We start from the raw sequence: 19,142 nt of genomic DNA on the forward strand, positions 1-19,142 counted from the left end.
GTCAGAGAGAGGGAGACACGGAATCTGAAACAGGCTCCAGGCTCTGAGCTGTCAGCACAGAGCACGACACGGGGCTTGAACTCACGGACCACGAGATCATGACCTGAGCCGAAGCCGGCCGTTTAACCGACTGAGCCACCCAGGCGCCCCAATTTCTAATTCTCTTTATATTTAGAGTTTATAATTTAAATATTGTATACTATCTTATTTTTTGAGTGCGCCAGAACCTTAGCTCCTATCTAGATTTTAAATTCCTTTGTGTCTGAGACTAGATCTTCTACTTTTTGTGTAAGACATAGTCTCAACTTGAGTATTAATGAGAAAGGAACTCCGGTATCATTAAGCCCATATTTAAGGCCCCTAGTGAGTGTATAAGAGTGGACTGCTAACAAATAACTTAGTGAGTTAAATTGATTAATGAAGGTAGACATAGAGAGTGAAAACTTTAAAATGAGAATAATAAAGACTCCTCTATTCGGGGCAAAAGACTATGGAGAATGGATTTACTTGGATATGCAGTCCTCTTTTCTATGCAAATAGAGGCCATAACTATGTTAATATGCCTCTTTAATTCATAGGGTGAGAGGGCAGAACAATGTGGAAAGAACATTGTGTTGATGTTAGGAGCCTCAGTTTTGGATCTAGTTCTGCCTTTACATAATTGTATGATACTAGGCACATCATTCTCTCTTCAGCTTCCTCTTCTAGAATGGGAATAATAATTGCTGCTTTACGGGATTGTTGGAGAGTATTTGAAATACTGTGTATTTACTACTTCATGGCACCTGGCATGTATAAGTACTTTTGGTAACTGTTTTTACCATGATCATTAGTATTATTGTTGTGTTGATCTTGGAAGAGCCTTTTTTGCTATAATTAATCCTTATCTATAAACTGCAAAAGTTAGTTATTAAGATTCCTTCTGATTCCAAAATAATCATGTTTCTACACTAAGTACCTCAACTGGGGCATTGTTATAAAGGTATCTGTGGAGTTCTGGCTGCATTGAGTTCATAGGAGAGACCATGGAAAGATGAAGTTCTCTGGTGTACGGATTGATGTCACTATGTAAACCAAATAATTATTAGAATAAATGTTTCTCAGGCACTCAAGTACCTTCTGAATTACCCCAATCCACTGAGAGAAGCTAACGAAATACTGGCCAAACCACTGAGCAATGAAGTTGGGTGTAACTACTCTTATGATTTATCTCAGAGCATAGGTATAGTTGTATACTATAAAGACAATGAGTGCTGAGGGTTATTAGTGCCCAGAATTGGTGACATTGTGGGGAACTGGCATACCTCTGGTGATATAAGTTCCTTTTTAGGAACGGTTTTACAGTTTGTATCAAGAGTCAGCAATTCCATTTTTAAGAATTTCTCTTAAGGGTAGGGGCGCCTGGGTGGCTCAGTTGGTTGAACGTCCGACTTCAGCTCAGGTCATGATCTCGTGGTTCATGGGCTCGAGCTCCGCATTGGGCTCTGTGCTGACAGCTTGAAGCCTGGAGCCTGCTTGGGATTCTGTGTCTCCCTCTCTTTCTGCCCCTCCCCCAGTCATGTTCTGTCTCTCTCAAAAATGAATAAACATTAAAAAAAAAAAGGAATTTATCTTAAGGGCATACTTAAGGATGTGTACAGAAATTGAACTACAAGGATATTCTTCTAGTAGTATCTTTAAAGTGAAAATATTGAAAAATGCCTAAAAATAGGGGATACGTAAATTATAGTATCTGTCAGTTGACAGCTGTCATCAAGCTGTCAGTTGATGAAATATCTATATATATATATTGACATGGAAAATGCTCACAGTATGTGAAGCAGATTTCAAATATATGTGTGTATATAGAGAAAAAATGAGAGAGAGAGAGGGAGACAGACTGGAATAGTGTGGTATTATAGATTATTATTTTTTATAGAAGCTTTTTTTATGATTTCTTTAACGAGCATGAATTTTTATAATAAAATAAAGGCTTAAAGGTACTTAATTTAATAAATGTGTATGCAAGTAATTAGTGGTATCTACTTCTCTTCCAAGATACAGAATACTTTAAAGTACATGTTGTTCCCTGGATGAAGACAAATGGCTCATTGGATTTCATAGGGAAATTATTTGCCAGTGAGTGTGTCCTTCAGACTGTTTTTGAAACTACTTCCAGATATTTGCTTAACCGTAAATGGCTAGAGTGGGGGCTGACTTTAAACCTACACAGGTTTCTACGGGAGAGTGTAAAACTTTGTACACCGGAGCAGGGATGGGCCCATACCTTTGACTTGTTTCTTTGACCTAATTTACATGTCGTGCCTTTTATGTGTGTGTGTGTTTTGTTTTTGTTTTTTTTTTTTTAAGATTTTATTTTTAGCAATCTCTCTACCCAGCGTAGGGCTCAAACCTACAATCCCGAGGTCAAGAGTGGCATGCTCTACTGACTGAGCCAGCTAGGTGCCTCCTTTTATGTATTTCTTTCTTTTTTTTTTTTCAATTTTTTAAATGTTTGTTTATTTTTGAGACAGAGACAGAGTGTGAGCAGGGGAGAGGCAGAGAGAGAGGGAGACACAATCTGAAGCGGGCTCCAGGCTCTGAGCTCTCAGCACAGAGCCCGACGTGGGGCTTGAACTCACAAACCGAGGGACCGTGACCTGAGCTGAAGTCAGACACTTAACTGACTGAGCCACCCAGGTGCCTATGAAAATATTTCCAGGGAAAGAAAACCTGTAGTTGGCAAAACGTACTAAGTTTTTACTAGGTATAAGATACCGTTCTGAGAACCTTGATGGATGAGGTATACACAAGTGAATAAAATCCGTCCTTGTCTTCAGGAATTTACGGTCTACTAGGAGAGGCATTTGCATAGTTAACTAATATAAAATTGAATGGTAAACAAAGCATTATGGCTTTGGAGAGGTAGCAATTAGTATGATAGGTAGAAATTGGGGAAGTTTGTAGAGAATTGAATTGGACTTTGAATAATGAGTAAGATTTTAGTTAGTAGGTGTAAAATTTAATGGTGTGTTTCAGAAATTGGGTTATTCAGGGCAGAGAAAGAGTAGTGGGATGTGGGAGAGGCTAGAAATGAAAAAATGGTAGGTTGAGGGAAAATAAAATAATGAATGTCAAACACCTAGTATGGTACTTTGCCTGGCATGTTGTAGGCACTTATCAAACTTTGCTTCCTCCTAATTCCAACACATTTATCTTCAGGAATATTTTCAAGTTACCAAAAAAGAAAAGTTAACTTTGGGGCACCTGGCTGGCTTAGCCAGTAGAGCATGAAACTCTTGATCTTGGGGTTGTGAGTTTGAGCCTCATGTTGGGTATAGAGATTGCTTAAAAAAAAAAAATCTTTGAAAAAGAAAAGTTAACTTTTAGTTTGGTTTGAAAAATAAGGTGTCTTGTCCAGGTTATTTTCAGAATTGCAAATGTGGTAGTAAAATCAAAGTAATTGCTGGGGAATCAGTACCTTAGATTAATGCACAACCAAGTTTCTGAACCATTTCTTTTCATTAGAAGGTGATCTGTTGAGAAGAGTGAGTACTGGGAAAAACCTGCTCTTCTGTGCCAAGGCAGGGGACAATGTCACAAGTTAAAACTTCTTATTCCTATGATGCTCCCACGGACTTCATCAATTTTACCTCTTTGGATGATGAGGAAGATACCCAAAACATAGATTCTTGGTTTGGTAAGTGTCTGCTTTTTCAGGCCATTTTAAGGGTTAGTAGCTTGCTTTGTTCTGAGTACCTTTCTTTTTTTTTTTTTTTTTAAATTTTTTTTTTTTTTTTTTTTGTTCTGAGTACCTTTCAAAAAAATAGTAGGAATTTCAAGAAAATAACTAAAATATAAATTATTTTCTACACCAAGATATATTTTATCATTTATGATATGATAGAAATAATTGAAATGCCCAGTGTCTTAGGAGTGGGCTATCAGTGTTATTTTGCAGTTAGGAATAGTAAATATTTAAGCATTAGGGATATATGGAAAAATCCAGATGAAACAAAGTTGAGTGAAACTCTAAGATTCAAAACATGTCTGTAGTGATAGCAGCCACATAAAAACTTGCTCTACTGTCATTGGGCATAGAATCTAGTATTACAGTTAGGATACTGACATTGATACAGTCTACCCATCTTACTCAGATTTCCCCAGTTTCACTTGTACTCATACTCATTTCTGTAGTAAGTTCTATGCAATTTTATCACTTGTGTAGGTTTGTGTATCTACTCCCACTGTCAAGATACTGAACAGTTCTAACATCACAGGCATTCTTGTGTTGCTTTTTTATAACTACAGTTACTGCCCTATTGCTTCCCCTCACTGATTCATTTTTAGCTGGAGGGATTATGCTACTCAGAACCCAATCCCCAAACAGAAATGGGATTGCCTGGTGTTGAGTCATATGATTTGATGCAAACCCTGACACCAGGCCAATAATAAATAAGGATGTGATTATGTTTTTATAGTATTTTGGGATAATATGGTGAGACCAGTGATATGTCAGGCTAGTAGTTGCTAGGGTCTCTTCATTTTATTCTTTCTCGTATACTTATCTTCTGTATTAAAAAAAAAAAAAAAATGTGATGGGAGAAAAAAAATGAGTCCATTACAGCTGCACTTATCACTTACAATGCAGTGTCCACGTGTGGTGGCACATGCCCTTCTCTTGCAAAAGGCCTTTAATGGTATCCGTTGGAGAAGGGGTCTGTTGGAAGTGGTGTGGAGGAAAGGTGAAGAGGACCAGCTGCCCTCTAAGGATCTTCTCACGTCCTTGCATTACTGAAACCTTGAGGAAGACAACCCTGGGTTGTCTATCTTTTTTTCTAAGTTTCTTTAAAAACAAGATAGAAAATATTTGTACAGCGAAACTGGTAAATACAATGTCGAAGAAAAAAATTAATCCTACCATTCTTTCAAAACCACCTTAGTTCTAATACATTATTTTCTAATTCTCTTCCAAATAATCATATCTTTTTATACAGTTGCACTCTGATTGTACATGCACAGTGTTATTGCTGGAGCTCACCACATTCCTGAAGCTTCTGTTTGTTGGTAGGCAGTTGGTAGAACGGATGTTTCACTGCTTTGCCCTCACTTTTGGGCACAGGAGAACCTAAGGTCAAATCCCTTGGGAGAGCCTAGCTCTGTTCCATCCTCACACACCCACTTCTTACCAACCAGTTGAAAGAGAACCTCAACTCAAATAGACCATAAGATGTCTCTTGTAAGCCCTGCAGATCTTAATAGCTACAGTTTCCTTTAAGAGGAACATGATGTATTTAGGTGGTAGATTAGGCCAGTTCATGCTTATATGGTCCTAAATGTGTATCAAACAAAGATAAGTAGCTATTCACAATGCAGAGTCTGCACTTCTCCTTTTCTGTAATACATTGTTCAGTGTTGCCAGTGTTACAGTGATAGTTTTTATAGTCTCTATCTCTGACGTATAATGTGTACTCATTTCATTTTGATCACAAGAACTTTGTACTTGCCAAATGTGCTGGAAGCGTACTAGTAGGGGCTTTAGGCCCCATTTACAAGTGCATAGGACTGATTTATTTTGCTTCCTTGCTGATTGTTTAAATGATGCTCTTTTTTTCACAGAAGAGAAAGCCAATTTGGAGAACAAGTTTCCTGGGAAGAATGGCATAGGAGGGCTTTTTCAGGGCAAAACCCCTCTGAGGAAGCCTAATCCTCAGCAAGCTATTGTCACACCTTTAAGACCAGGTAAGAAAGAACATCTTAGGAAAAAGCTCTTTGGTAGAATGGTGGAACAGTGTGTTATGGGCCTGAGGGATCTGGGGGAATTATGTAAATGTTGTATCCTTTGGTTTATTATTGGTGAAATGGGCCAGTTTCACTTTATGGTGAATGTGACACTAATGATGTACTACACTTTTTTTTTTTTTTTTTTTTAATTTCTTGGAACTTAAGCTAATATAGACTTTTACTGCCAGATATAAAACTCTTTTCTTTTTATGACAAGATTTAACATAACATAACCTGAGTCTGGCTGGGAAACAAAGCAGTAGGAGAGAAGAATGTACTGCTTGTCATTGCACAAGAATTCTTTGAGTCATATATCTGATTCTAAAAGATAATTGGCATTTAAACTGGTGGTTACTAAGTCTGCAGAATATTTTCTATTTGATCAGAACAAAAGAAGCATTTTTAAGAGATCATAAATCCTTAAAAATTACTTTTTTGAAGTAACAGCCATATTTAGATATGATTCACATGAACAAATCACCCAAAGTGTACATTTCAGTCTTAAAAAAAAAATTTTTTTTTAATGTTTTATTTTTTGAGAGACAGAGACAGAGCGCAAGCAGGGGAGGAGCAGAGAGGGAGGGAGACACAGAATCCAAAGCGGGCTCCGGGCTCTGAGCACAGAGCCTGATGCAGGGCTCAAACCCACGAAAAAGAGATCATGACCTGAGCCAAAGTCAGACACCTAACCAACTGAGCCACTCAGGCTCTCCATCAGTGTTTTTCACAGTACAGTCATAGAGTAGTTGTACAACCAATACCACAATCAATTTAGAACATTTGAAAATTACTCTTGATGGATGAATCTGAAACTGGCTCCAATTAGACCGTTAAGTAGAGGAGTCATACCAGGAAATAGCTGTATTTCTAGCAAACTTTTGTAATTTACAAAGTCTAAGCTGCTAGGATGACTTTCAAATAATTAACTCATGAGTACAGATGATATCTATTGAATTTGGGATTAGGGCAGGGACCCTGAACTTTTGCATCCATTGTCTTAATTGCAGAAGGGGTTAGAACTGTATGGCATGTTTCACTTGCCATGCTTGGAATGCCTGTGGCCTCAGTGTTGCATCCTCAGGTAAATTACATTAGTTCATTAGGCATGGCAGATTTTCTGTTGCCTTGGTGGTCTTTGTGCTCTTCTTGAATTGAAAGAGTATGTACTGTTACCTAATTTGTCTGGACCACTTTCAGTTGAAGACTGTTTTGTCAACAGTGTGCCCCAAAGCAAGAAACTTCTGTTGGGTCTGTCATGTGGCAAAAACCATGCACATTGCTTACGTGCATGCCCCTTAGGCCCCTCAGAGTCTGTGTTCTTTCATATTACATATTTTCACCTGTCTTATGAGTGTTGTTGCCTCTGCATTCAATTCCTAACGTAATTGAAAAGTTCCTATTCATCATTCAAGGTCCAGCTCAAATACCCTTTTTTCTCTGATTCCTCTTACTGTGTTCTCAAAGCACTTTTCATACCTCTATTTTAATTTCAATTTTCTTTTGTGTTGCTAATACAAAAAAAATAATTGATTCTTACATATTAATCTTTTATCCTGCGACCTTCTAAACTCACTAGTTTTAGTAGTTTTTTTTTAATAGATTCCATCAGATTTTTACATAGATCATATCATCTGCAAATATGCCTTTTATTTCTTTTTCTTGCATACTGTACTGGCTAGAACCTTTAGTGGGATGTTGGATAGGAGTGGAAAAGGTAGACATGCTTGTCTTATTCCTGTGCGTTCAGGCTTTTACCATTAAATATGATGTTAACTGTAGTTTTTTCATAAATATCCTTGATCAGGCTGAGGAAATTCCCATCTATTCCTATTTGCTGATAATTTTTTATTTGGAATGGATGTGAGATTTTGTCAAATGCCTTTTCTGCTTATATTGAGATGATTATATGATCATTTTTCTTTTTTTGGTCTGTTACTGTGTTGAATTACACTGATTTTCCAACGTTAAGCCAACCTTGCATTTCTGGGATGAACCCCAATTGGTCATGATGGTATTTTTTCTTTGTATGCATTTTTAGGTTGTTTGCTACATTTTTGTTGGGAATTTCTGTATATATTTTTCATGAGGTATATTGGTCTGTAGTTTTCTTTGTGATACCTTTGCTTGTTTTGATAAATACCTTACTCTAAATATTCCCTTCTCTTCTTTTTTTTTTTTTTTTTTTTTTGGAGGAATTTGTGTAGAATTAATATTAGGTCTTACTTAAATGTTTGGTAGAAGTCACCATTAAAGCCATCTGGGTCTGGACTTTTCTTTGTACAAAGGTGTTTTTTTTTAAATTTTTTTTAACATTTATTTATTTTATTTATTTATTTATTTATTTTTTAACGTTTATTTATTTTTGAGACAGCGAGACACAGAGCATGAACAGGGGAGGGGCAGAGAGAGAGGGAGACACAGAATCTGAAACAGGCTCCAGGCTCCAGGCTCCGAGCTGTCAGCACAGAGCCCGACGCAGGGCTCGAACTCACGGACCGTGAGATCATGACCTGAGCCGAAGTCGGATGCTTAACCGACCAAGCCACCCAGGCGCCCCAACATTTATTTATTTTTGAGACAGAGAGAGAGAGAGAGCATGAACAGGGGAGGGTCAGAGAAAGAGGGAGACACAGAATCTGAATGAAACAAGCTCCAGGCTCTGAGCTGTCAGCACAGAGCCCGACGCAGGGCTCGAACCCACAGACCACAAGATCATGACCTGAGCCGAAGTCGGACGCTTAACCGACTGAGCCACCCAGGCGCCCCTGTAGAAAGGTTTTTAACTACAAATTCAAATTCTTTAACACTCTCATCTTGAGTGAGTGTTGGTAGTTTGTATCTAAAATAATTTGTCCATTTCATCTAAGTTGTTGAATGTTCATAATGTTCCCTTATTATCCTTTTAATATTTACAGATTCTGTGTGGTATCACCTCTTTCATTCCTGATCTTGGTAATTTGTCTCTGTTTTCCTAATCAGCCTGGCTAGAGATTTATTAGTGTTACTGATTTTCTGAAAGAACCAACTTTTGGTTTCGTTGTTGTTGTTTTTCTATTGCTTTTTCTATTTCATTGATTTTCATTCTGATCTATTAGTTCCCTTCTTCTACTTACTTTGAGTTCAATATGCTCTTTTTTTTTTTTTTTTTAAGTTTCTTAGATGGCAGCTGAAGTCATTGATTGGAAATCTTTCTTCTATAAATTTCCCCCTAAGTACTGCTTTAGTGGCATCCCACAATTTTGGTGTGCTCTGTATTCATTTTCATTCCATTCAAAATACTTTTAATTTCTTTATTGCTATCTTCTTGATCCATGTGTTTTTTTTTTAATTGAGATATAATGGACATACAAAATTGTGTAAGTTTAAGGTGTTGATTTGATATGTTTATATATTGCAACGTGACTGACACCTCTATCATATCACATAATTATTTCTTTTCTCTCATTGTGAGAACAATGAGGATCTTGTCTCTTAGCAACTTTGAAGTTTATAATACAGTATTGACTATAATCTCTATGACTATTATTGTTGACTGTAATCTCCAGGATTTATCTACTAGTTCCAAGTTACCTAAGTGTTATTTAGAAGTGTGTATTTAATTTCCAAATACATGTGGCAGGGGGTGGCAGTTCCAGAAATCTGTTACTGATTTCTCGAGGGATTTAATTCCATTTGGTTAAAGAATATATTTGTGTGACTTGATCTTTTTGTATTGAGACTTGTTTCATGGCCCAGAATATGGTGTGTCTTGGTAAATGTTCCGTGTGCACTTCAAAAGAATGTATATTCTGCTGTCATTGGGTGGAGAGTTACATAAATGTCAATTGGGTCAAGTTGGTTGATGTTGCTCAAGTCTTCTATTTCCTATTGATCTTCTAAGTGTACTATCCATTATTGAAAATGGATATTGAAATCTTCAACTATTATTGTTGAACTGTTTTTCCCTTTAATCTTGTCAGTTTTTCCTTCATGTATTTGGGGCTTTGTCATCATGTATGTATGTGTGTGTGTATATCTATATATACGCATACCACATATGTATGTATGTTTGTAACTGTTACATTTTCTTGATGAGTGGACTGCAACATATTTTTGTTAATGAAGTTTTATTGGAATACAGCCATGCACATTTGCTCATATATTAAGACTACTATATTCTTACCGATTTTTCTGTCAACTTGTTCCATAAATTAGAAGAGAGATTGAAATTTCAGACGACATTTATGGATTTGCCTATTTTTCCTTGTACTTTCTGCTTTTTGTATTTTAAAACTCTGTTATTAGGTACGTAAATATTTCAGTTGTTACCGCATCTTGAAGAATTGACCATTTTATCATTTTGAAATGATTGTCTTTATCTCTGATATTCTTTGCTCTGAAATCTGCTTTGTCTGGTACTAATATAGCCATCCCAGCTTTATTTTGATTAGTGTTAACATGGTGTGTTGATATTTTAAGAACATTTTTTGTAGGGAGAATATAAATTTTTTTATTCTATTTTAAGATTTTATTTTTGAGTAATGTCTACACTCAACATGGGACTCAAACCTACAACTTTGAGATGAAGAATCACATGCTGTACCTACTGAACCAGCCAGGCACCCCTATAAAATTTTTTATGTTAAATATTTTATATTAAATTTTTAAAATTTAATCCTCTCTGATTTTAAATGGGGTAAGTGCCTCTGTTATAGCCTTGACACAATATATTATCATTTTTTTGTTTCTTTTTCTCCCCTCTAGGAAAAAATTTCTTTAGGCGATGAGCCAAATGATTGTTCTCTGGAATAAATAATGCATGAAATGTGTTTTCATAGCCTGACTTTTCTTCCCTGTTATCTGGTTGAATTTTTTGTCTTTTGTCAAGGCTCTCAGTTCATAAGCTATACTAGAAAATGCTGTTTCTTCCATGAAGACTTTTTTTTGATTATTCTTGTCTCCTTATTCTTATAGTACTTTTTTGTTTCTGTTTCATGATGGCCATAGTAACATCAGAATACGTTATGATAAAATATCTCCTTCCCCTTTCCACCCTTAGATTCCCTTTTCCCAAATGCTGTATTTTTAAACTCTTAACTGTTTTTAATTTGTGGAGGAGAGAAAAACCAATGGTTATACCCATAATGCCTAATAATATGATTATATCAGCATTAAAAGGCAGAGATACTTTTTTCTGAGGTGATGACTTAGGCTGGCAGATAGGCCCTGGATACTTTGTTTCTGCTTCAAGCAAAGTAGATTTTATAAATTCATCTTCTGTATAAGATTTCACTGGAACTAAAGGTTCCACTGCTTAGAGGGGCTTTATACACACACACACACACACACACACACACACACACATAATTTTAAGTCTAGAATTCTATGTTGTCATACACACACACACACACATGCACATACATATAGATGTGTCTCTCATATCTAGCTTACTTCCTTGGAATTTGAGTGCTGACTAGTTTTTGCTCTTCCATAGTTGACAACACTTACTACAAAGAGGCAGAAAAAGAAAATTTGGTGGAACAGTCCATTCCATCAAATGCTGCTTCTTCCCTGGAAGTCAAGGGAAACACCTCAAGAAATACTCCAGCACAGCCACAGAGGTAAGACTGTTTTAGGGCTCCAAAGTGGTTTTTATGTTAATAATGTTCACAGAATAGTTACTGTCAGGGTACCTACTATGTGTCTCATACTATATTAGGCTCTTTATTTTACCTCATTTAATCTTCATAACATTTATGAATTGTAGGTAATATGCTTAACTTATTGATAAGGACTTAGAGGTACTAAGTTGCTTAAAGTTTACTGGTTCCAGAACCCTTGCTATTTGCACTATCAATGGATTGCACTTTATTTGTGTGGATATATGACAGACTTTTTTTTTCCTATTTATATATTATAAGTAAACTTCATAAGGGCAAGCATTATGTATCCTTACTGTGCCTAACAGTGTCTGGCAGGAGCAGAAACTGAATATTTAAATGCTTGATGAATGAATAGATGGGTGGGTTAAGCTGCAATCTTGGCACTGGTGAACTTAAAACATTTAATGTCTTTGAATGTTGTATTTGTGTCAGTATCTTTTTTTTTGATAACAAAAATACCATGTTTGGGAGCTGTCAGTATTAGTTGCCTTCAGATGGCAACTGAACTTTCAACATCTAATAATTACCATCCACTCATAAAGTTTAAATTGTAAGACCGTTTATTGCTTTATACTTTGATGTTACCTAGAATATCCTCAAGGAAGAAGGATGACAGATAATATTATTTTATATTCAGAAGTGATAAAACTACCATTTGCAAAGCCTCATGCTGGTATAAAGGTATTACCTTTTGAGATTGGTATCATACAAGCTTATCCTAAACTTTTTTGGTAAAGAAGCCCATTTTAATAAAAAGAATTCTATGAAATTTCAATGAGCTAGGCATATATCACAAGAGTCTTAAGAGATTGCTACTGGTTGATTCTATGGTTTCTGTTCCATGTTTAGATTGTAAATTGAGGCCTACAGATTCTTATAGATTGCTTCAGAATCCTGGAAACTGTTAGTGTCTTCACTTCTCTCTTCTGTATATGTATATGATTGCTAAAATTGTCTTTCATCCTGATTGAATGCTGAATGCGTTTTGGAAATGACAGTGTGAGAGGAAGCCAGCTACTATTAGAGACCTGAATGGTTTTTTGTTTTATTTTTAAGGCAGGTACTTCTACCACTCAAAACTTCAGTTTACTGAGAATAATCATATCCTCCAGGCTCCTTGTAAGAAAGGGCCAAATAAGATGGCATGTGACAGTACTTTGTAAATGATATTGCATTATGAAAATGCATAATAAGTAAAACATTAGTGCCATTAATCTCAGATCTCAGATTTATCTGAGTCCAGAGTTACCTAATCGAGAAAGGAATGGCAGATGGAATAGGAAAGTGTAGATAGTCATACAAATTCCATTTTATTTTATTTTCACATGGTCTCAATGGATAGGCTAAAACATGTCCAAAACTTCTTTGACACAGAATAGTTAAGAGTCAGTAAGGCCTTAGTGTGTAATAATAATTTTTCCATGAAGGTGTTGCTTTACCATAAATACATGTTTTAATTTTTGGCATCTCATCCCTCAGTCATTTCTCCCTAAAGACACCCAGCAGTTCTTCTCTTGACTTCATTAACATCATTGCTGAATTTAAATAATGTCCAAAATGGTCGTGTGTTCATGTGTTTTGCCTTCTTCCTTTCTAATTTGTATGATTCCCAGTCCCGTTTTTAAAAATTAACTAGTTTTGGGGTGCCTGGGTGGCTCAGTCTGTTGAACTTCTGACTTCAGCTCAGGTCATGATCTCACAGTTAATGAGTTTGAGCCCCGTGTCAGGCTGTGTGCTGACAGCTCAGAGCCTGGAGCCTGTTTCGGATTCTGTGTCTCCCTCTCTCACTGTCCCTCCCCCACTCGTGCTCTCTCTCTCTCTCTCTCAAATAGATAAACAATAAAAAAATTTTTTTTTTAATATTTATTTTTGAGACAGGGAGAGACAGCATGAACGGGGGAGGGTCAGAGAGAGAGGGAGACACAGAATCTGAAGCAGGCTCCAGGCTCTGAGCTGTCAGCACAGAGCCCGACGCGGGGCTCAAACTCACAGACTGCGAGATCATGACCTGAGCCGAAGTCGGATGCATAACCGACTGAGCCACCCAGGCGCCCCTAAAAATTTTTTTATAAAAGGTAAAAGTTAACTAACTTTACTGGGTAATAATTTGCATATAGTAAAATGTACAGATCTTGGGCGTACGATCTGATTAGTTTTGATAAATACATACCGCCATGCAACCATAACACCACAATCAACATATATAGTACGTCTTCATCACCTCAAAAGTTCTCTCATCCTAACCCTTTATAGTTAATTCTTACTGCTTTTTCTACCTTCTCACTCTCTCACCTCCTACCCAGAGGCAAAACTGTTCTAATTCCTGTCACTGTAGATTAATTTTTTCCATTCTAGATGTTTTTATAAATGAAATTTATGGTACTCTTTTATATATGACTTCTTTTCACTTAGCGTGTGCTTTTGAGATTCATCCATGTCCTTTCATGTTAGTAGTTTGTTCCTTTTTTTTTTTTTTTTTTTTTTTTTAATTTTTAAATTTACTTTTGAGAGAGACAGAGAGACAGACAGTGAGCAGGGGAAGGGCAGAGAGAAAGGGAGACACAGAACCCGAAGCAGGCTCCAGGCTCCGAGCTGTTAGCACAGAGCCTGATGTGTGGCTCGAATCCATGAAGCGTGAGATCATGACCTGAGCCGAAGTCAGATGCTTAACTGACTGAGCCACCCAGGCACCCCAGTAATATGTTCCTTCTTATTGCTGATAGTAAGTTCTGTTGAATGGATATGCCACAATTTATTTATCCATCCACCAGATGATGGACATTTGGGTTGTTTCCATTTGGGGGCTATATAGAGCTGCTCTGAGTAGTTTTGAGGACGTATGTTTCTCCTGAGTAAATACTTAGGACTGCAATAGCTGGGTCATAGTGTTAAATGTATGTTTATAAGAAACGCCAGAAAGTTTTCCAAAGTGACTGTACCATTTACATTCCCACTGGCAGTATATGAGAGTTTCAGTTGCTCCGTATCCTAGCCAACATTTGGTATTGTCCGTCTTTTTAATGATATTTCATTGGTTTTAATTTGCATTTTTCTGATGACTAATAACGTTGATCCATATTTTCATGTGATTATTGGCCATTCATATATTTGCATACATAGCTGGCTGCTTTTTTAGTCTGGTTCCCTGCGGTCTCCCCCAGACCTGTGAAAGTTAGAAGTCAGCCAAGACTTTGAGTGGAGTTTAAGTGTTCATCCTCAGGTTTAAGTGTTCATCCTCTCTGTGGTTCTCTTGTTTCTAAGATTTTGTCTCTAAATTCCTGCCAGCTCCAATGTTTGTCTATTGACACCTCAAGCAAGTAAGATGTTAGTTTTGTGCCATCTTACTATATGCACAGTGGGGGTTACATTTATTAAAAAAAAGCAGCAAACTCACCAGTCTTACGTGGTGTGGTTTTATTTTTTAAGGATGGACACCTCACCAGTTTCTGCTTGCCTTTTTGCTGGGCTCCATGGGTGTCTTCTAAACATACATGGTTTAGCAGTCAGGCAGGAATTTGTGCAGAGATTTTGCTCAGATTTTGAGTGACATTTTTTCTGTGGCTCTTTCACTTTCAGGATTTTCTTCTAAATTTCTAGGTGTTATACTGGCCTTGAATTTTTATCTTCTATTATCTCTAGCCAGTGAGACTGGAATTTTCTGCTGTTAGAACTGCTACATTTGGGGAGTACCTCGGGCAAAAAAGCTACCAACTCATAATTTTTACCCTTTGCAGTTGTTTTTCATGGATAAATGTGCCTCTGTTTTCTGCCTGCTTTTGGTCACTTTCCAGTGCCTTCAAATGGTTGTATTATTGTATCTTGTCTACATTTTGTAATATGCACTCTTCATTACTCATTCAATACATTCATTTCTTCATTCCTTAATTCAGTAAATTTGCTCTTCATTACTCCATGTAATTTTTTTATGAGTACTTTCTTTTAGAGATTATGAAATATTTGTAGATGAAAGGTAGACATTTAGTTAGGATTCGTTTCAAAATCCAATAGAATGGATGGAAGGAAAATTGATACATGATTGGGATTGGCTGTGAGTTGATAATTTCTGAAACTGAATGATGAGTACTCACTAGTCCATTTTATTCTCACTTTTAGTTTTTTAGTATTTAGAGAGAGAGAGAGAAAGAAAGCACATGTGCATGGGAGAGAGGCAGAGAAAGAGGGAGAGAGAGGATCCCAAGCAGGCTCCACACTTTCAGTGCACATCCCGACATGGGGCTCAGTCCCACAAACTGTGAGATCATGACCTGAGCTTGAAATCAGGAGTTGGACATTTAACCAACTAAGCCACCCAGGCACCCCTCTCCTTATTTTAAAAATATGCTTGAAATTCTCTGTAATAAAGACTTAAAAATTGGTACTCTGTGCAGTAGCATGAAAGCCTGAAAATGCAATAAGTCTTTACAGTGTTTAGGACTTTTATAAAAAAAAGTGTTGAGAGAAATTAAACAAGATCTAAATAAATTGTAGGACATACCATATTTATGGATTGGGGGATCAGTATTAAAAAGATATTAGTTCTCCCTAACTGATCTATAGATTCAATGTAATATTCATTAAAATCCTAGTGGTTTTCACTGTGGACATTGATAAACTGATGCTAAAATTTATTCAGAAATGCAAAGGTCTGAGAATAGCCAGATACTTTCAAAGTGCTAGTTGATAAGCAAGACATATTATTATGAAGCTGCAGTAATTCAAGCTTTATGGTATTATCCAAGGATTAATGAGATCAGTGAAATCAAATAGAAATTCATGCACCCATCTATGGGCATGATATATGACAATGGTGTTACTGTAGACCTGTGGGGAAACAGTGCTCCCCCCCACCCCACCCTTTAAAAACAATGCTTTGCTAGTGGATATCCAGATAGAACAGAATGAAACTTGGTCCCCCTTTGCATATAAAACAGTCAGTTCTTTTTTTCTTTACATCCAGTGTTGGGGCTCAAACCCACAACCCCAAGATCAAGAGTCGTGTGCTCCTCTGACTGAACCAGCAGGGGCCCCTAAAATAGTCAATTCTGGGTGGAATTGTAGATCTAAATGTGAATGCTAAAGCTCATATAATGAAATATTGGAGAATATCTTCATGACCTTGGAACAGGGAAGGATTTTTTTTAAAATAGTATACACACAGAAAAGCACTGACCATAATGGGGAGGGGTATTGATGTATTTGAGACATTTATCTAGTCAAATGGTACCATAAAGAGAGTAAAAAGCCAACCCCCAAAGTGGGAAAAGATATTTGTGACACATAAAACCTACAGAGGGCTTATGTTCATAGTATATAAGGAATTCTTACTAATCACTCAGGAAAGGATTGACAACCCAATGGAAAACAAACAAGAGACTTGAACTAGTACTTTATCAAATAGGATAACCAAATGGCCAGTGAACATGTGAAAAGTTGCTCTGTCTCACTGGGAATCAGAAAAGCAAATTAAAACTACAGGAAGGTTTTACTGCCTACCGGCTAAATTAAAACATCTGACAGTACCAAGTGTTCAGGAGGGTGTAGAGCAATGCAGACTATAATATCAACTCGCCAGTGTAAGTAAGCATAGATTGGTACAAGCACTTTGGAAACAACTTTTAATTGATATAACCAGCGTCCTGTGACCTAACAAACGGTCTTAAAGCCTACACCCGCCAGCAACATGTGCACCTGTGCAGTGGACTGGATAAATAGTGGTACATTCCTACAGTGACTGTTATTCAGCATTAAAAATCAGTGAATTAGGGGCGCCTGGGTGGCGCAGTCGGTTAAGCGTCCGACTTCAGCCAGGTCACGATCTCGCGGTCCGTGAGTTCGAGCCCCGCGTCAGGCTCTGGGCTGATGGCTCGGAGCCTGGAGCCTGTTTCCGATTCTGTGTCTCCCTCTCTCTCTGCCCCTCCCCCGTTCATGCTCTGTCTCTCTCTATCCCAAAAATAAAAAAAAAAAAAAAAAAAAAAAAAAAACGAAAAAAAAAAAAAAAAAAATCAGTGAATTAAAGCTACATGACTCAATGTGGCTGAATCTCACAAATATAATGTTGAGTGAAATAAACAAGACAGAAAAACAATACTTGCAGTAGTCTGATTATATTACCTGAAGGTTTTTTTTTTTTAGTTTTTTTTGATGTTTATTGCTTTTGAGAGACAGCACAAGTTGGGGAGGGGTAGAGAGAGAGAGACACAGAATCTGAAGCGGACTCCAGGCTCTGAGCTGTCAGCACAGAGCCCGACATGGGGCTCAAAATCACGAACTATGAGATCATGACCTGACCCAAAGCTGGACGCTTGACCAACTGAGCCACCCAGGCACCCCTGCCAGTGTTCTACTTCTTAGCCTGGGTGGTGATTTCATGAGTCTTTACTTTGTAATCATTTAACTTAATTTTTGTTTTGTGCACATTTTGGTATGTGTTAAATATTTTACCAAAAACGGGGGCGTGACTAAAAGGAGAAAATAAACACCTTAGCTACCAGGAGATCTGATCTCAAATTTCAAGTCTGATAGCAATTTGCTATGTAACAGGGTCAAGTCACCTCATCTTTATCGACTTTCACATTTAAAAGGAGGGAGTTGTATTAGGTGATTGCCTGTGTCTTAAAAGAAAAAAAATCCGTTGCATTTAAGTACCAACATTTTATGATGAGGTTCAAAAGCTATCAGTAAGGTAAAAAGTTTTTAGAGTGGAAATAATACCACAAAACTCTTTGTAGCCATTGGCAGTTTGACATACTTTCACATTTCTGGGGCACAATTGCATATCTGTAGTAGATACATTCATTTTGGATAAATTTTGTCAATTCCTGTACCATAGGCGATCTACTAGACTCTCTGCTCAGAAGGATTTGGAACAGAAAGAAAAACATCATGTAAAAATGAAAGCTAAGAGATGTGCTACTCCTCTAATCATCAATGAAATTCCACCCTCCAAAAAAATGAAAGTGTAAGTAGCCACAGCTTCTGTCGGTTGGCATAGGTTTTACTCCTGTTTGCTCCTGTGGTTAACAGCAAACAGAATATATGGTGCTTGTTCTTATTTTTTATCAGTTAGGAATGTATTTTGCTATAAGAAATAGCCTATTCACCTCGAGTGGTTTAAAGAATAGTGATTTATTTGCTTCACAGAAGTTTGCTGTTGGCTTTGGTTCAGTGACTGAACAGTGCCAGGGCATTGTTAGCTTTTCTTTCATACTTGTTACTCAAGGTGGCAGCTCTGTGTTTCTTAGCTTCTTCCTTGTGCTTGTTGCCTCATTGTCACAAGATAGCTGCTATATATCTAAGTATCACATCCATGTTTAAGAGAAGGAGAGTATGATAAGAGGGGCAGCACCCATATCACAAAAGTGAAAATTTTTCAGAAACCTTGGTTATACCTCAGTTGCCCTACTGTGTCGCTTGAATTCTCCCTAGTGCAAGAGAAGCTCTCAAAACAAGTACAGCCTTTGTACATTGCCACCCCAAACAAAATTAGAATTCTGTTGATAAGAAAGAAAGTGGAATAGATATTGGGAAGGCAGCTAGCTATCTGCCGTTTGTGCATTTTATGATAAGCAGTTGGAATCTCTCCCCACCCTCCTGAACCATCATCAGACAACTCTTACCTTGACTTCTGTTGGCGTTCTCAGAGTTTACTCATTTTATCCATTGGTACATACTATTGAAAGAATCTTGCAATTGAGACGTGCTTGTTGTCCGAATGAGAGAGAAAATTTAAGCCTTATG

The 19,142-nt window shown here is 37.2% G+C and overlaps 1 protein-coding gene across 10 annotated transcripts in view; it reads left to right on the forward strand.

Annotated features, from left to right (window-relative positions):
* The window catches only part of TPX2 (TPX2 microtubule nucleation factor), a 57,966-nt gene that overhangs the window by 12,026 nt on the left and 26,798 nt on the right, over window positions 1-19,142 (forward strand). For 7 of the 10 annotated variants that reach the window (XM_060614777.2, XM_060614790.3, XM_060614768.3 and 4 more), the window contains 4 exons: window positions 3,508-3,679; window positions 5,599-5,721; window positions 11,237-11,363; window positions 18,235-18,363. In XM_060614777.2, coding sequence (XP_060470760.1) covers window positions 3,574-3,679; window positions 5,599-5,721; window positions 11,237-11,363; window positions 18,235-18,363 — 485 coding nt within the window. In that variant the 5' untranslated portion in view covers window positions 3,508-3,573. Of the gene's footprint in view, window positions 1-2,035; window positions 2,119-3,507; window positions 3,680-5,598; window positions 5,722-11,236; window positions 11,364-18,234; window positions 18,364-19,142 lie in introns of those variants that run through there. The other 3 variants (XM_060614799.3, XM_060614825.2, XM_060614801.3) reach the window with 2 other exon arrangements.

This window comes from Panthera onca, chromosome A3 (genome assembly GCF_046562875.1).
Source record: "Panthera onca isolate mPanOnc1 chromosome A3, mPanOnc1 haplotype 2, whole genome shotgun sequence".
NCBI classification, from domain to species: Eukaryota; Metazoa; Chordata; class Mammalia; order Carnivora; family Felidae; genus Panthera; species Panthera onca.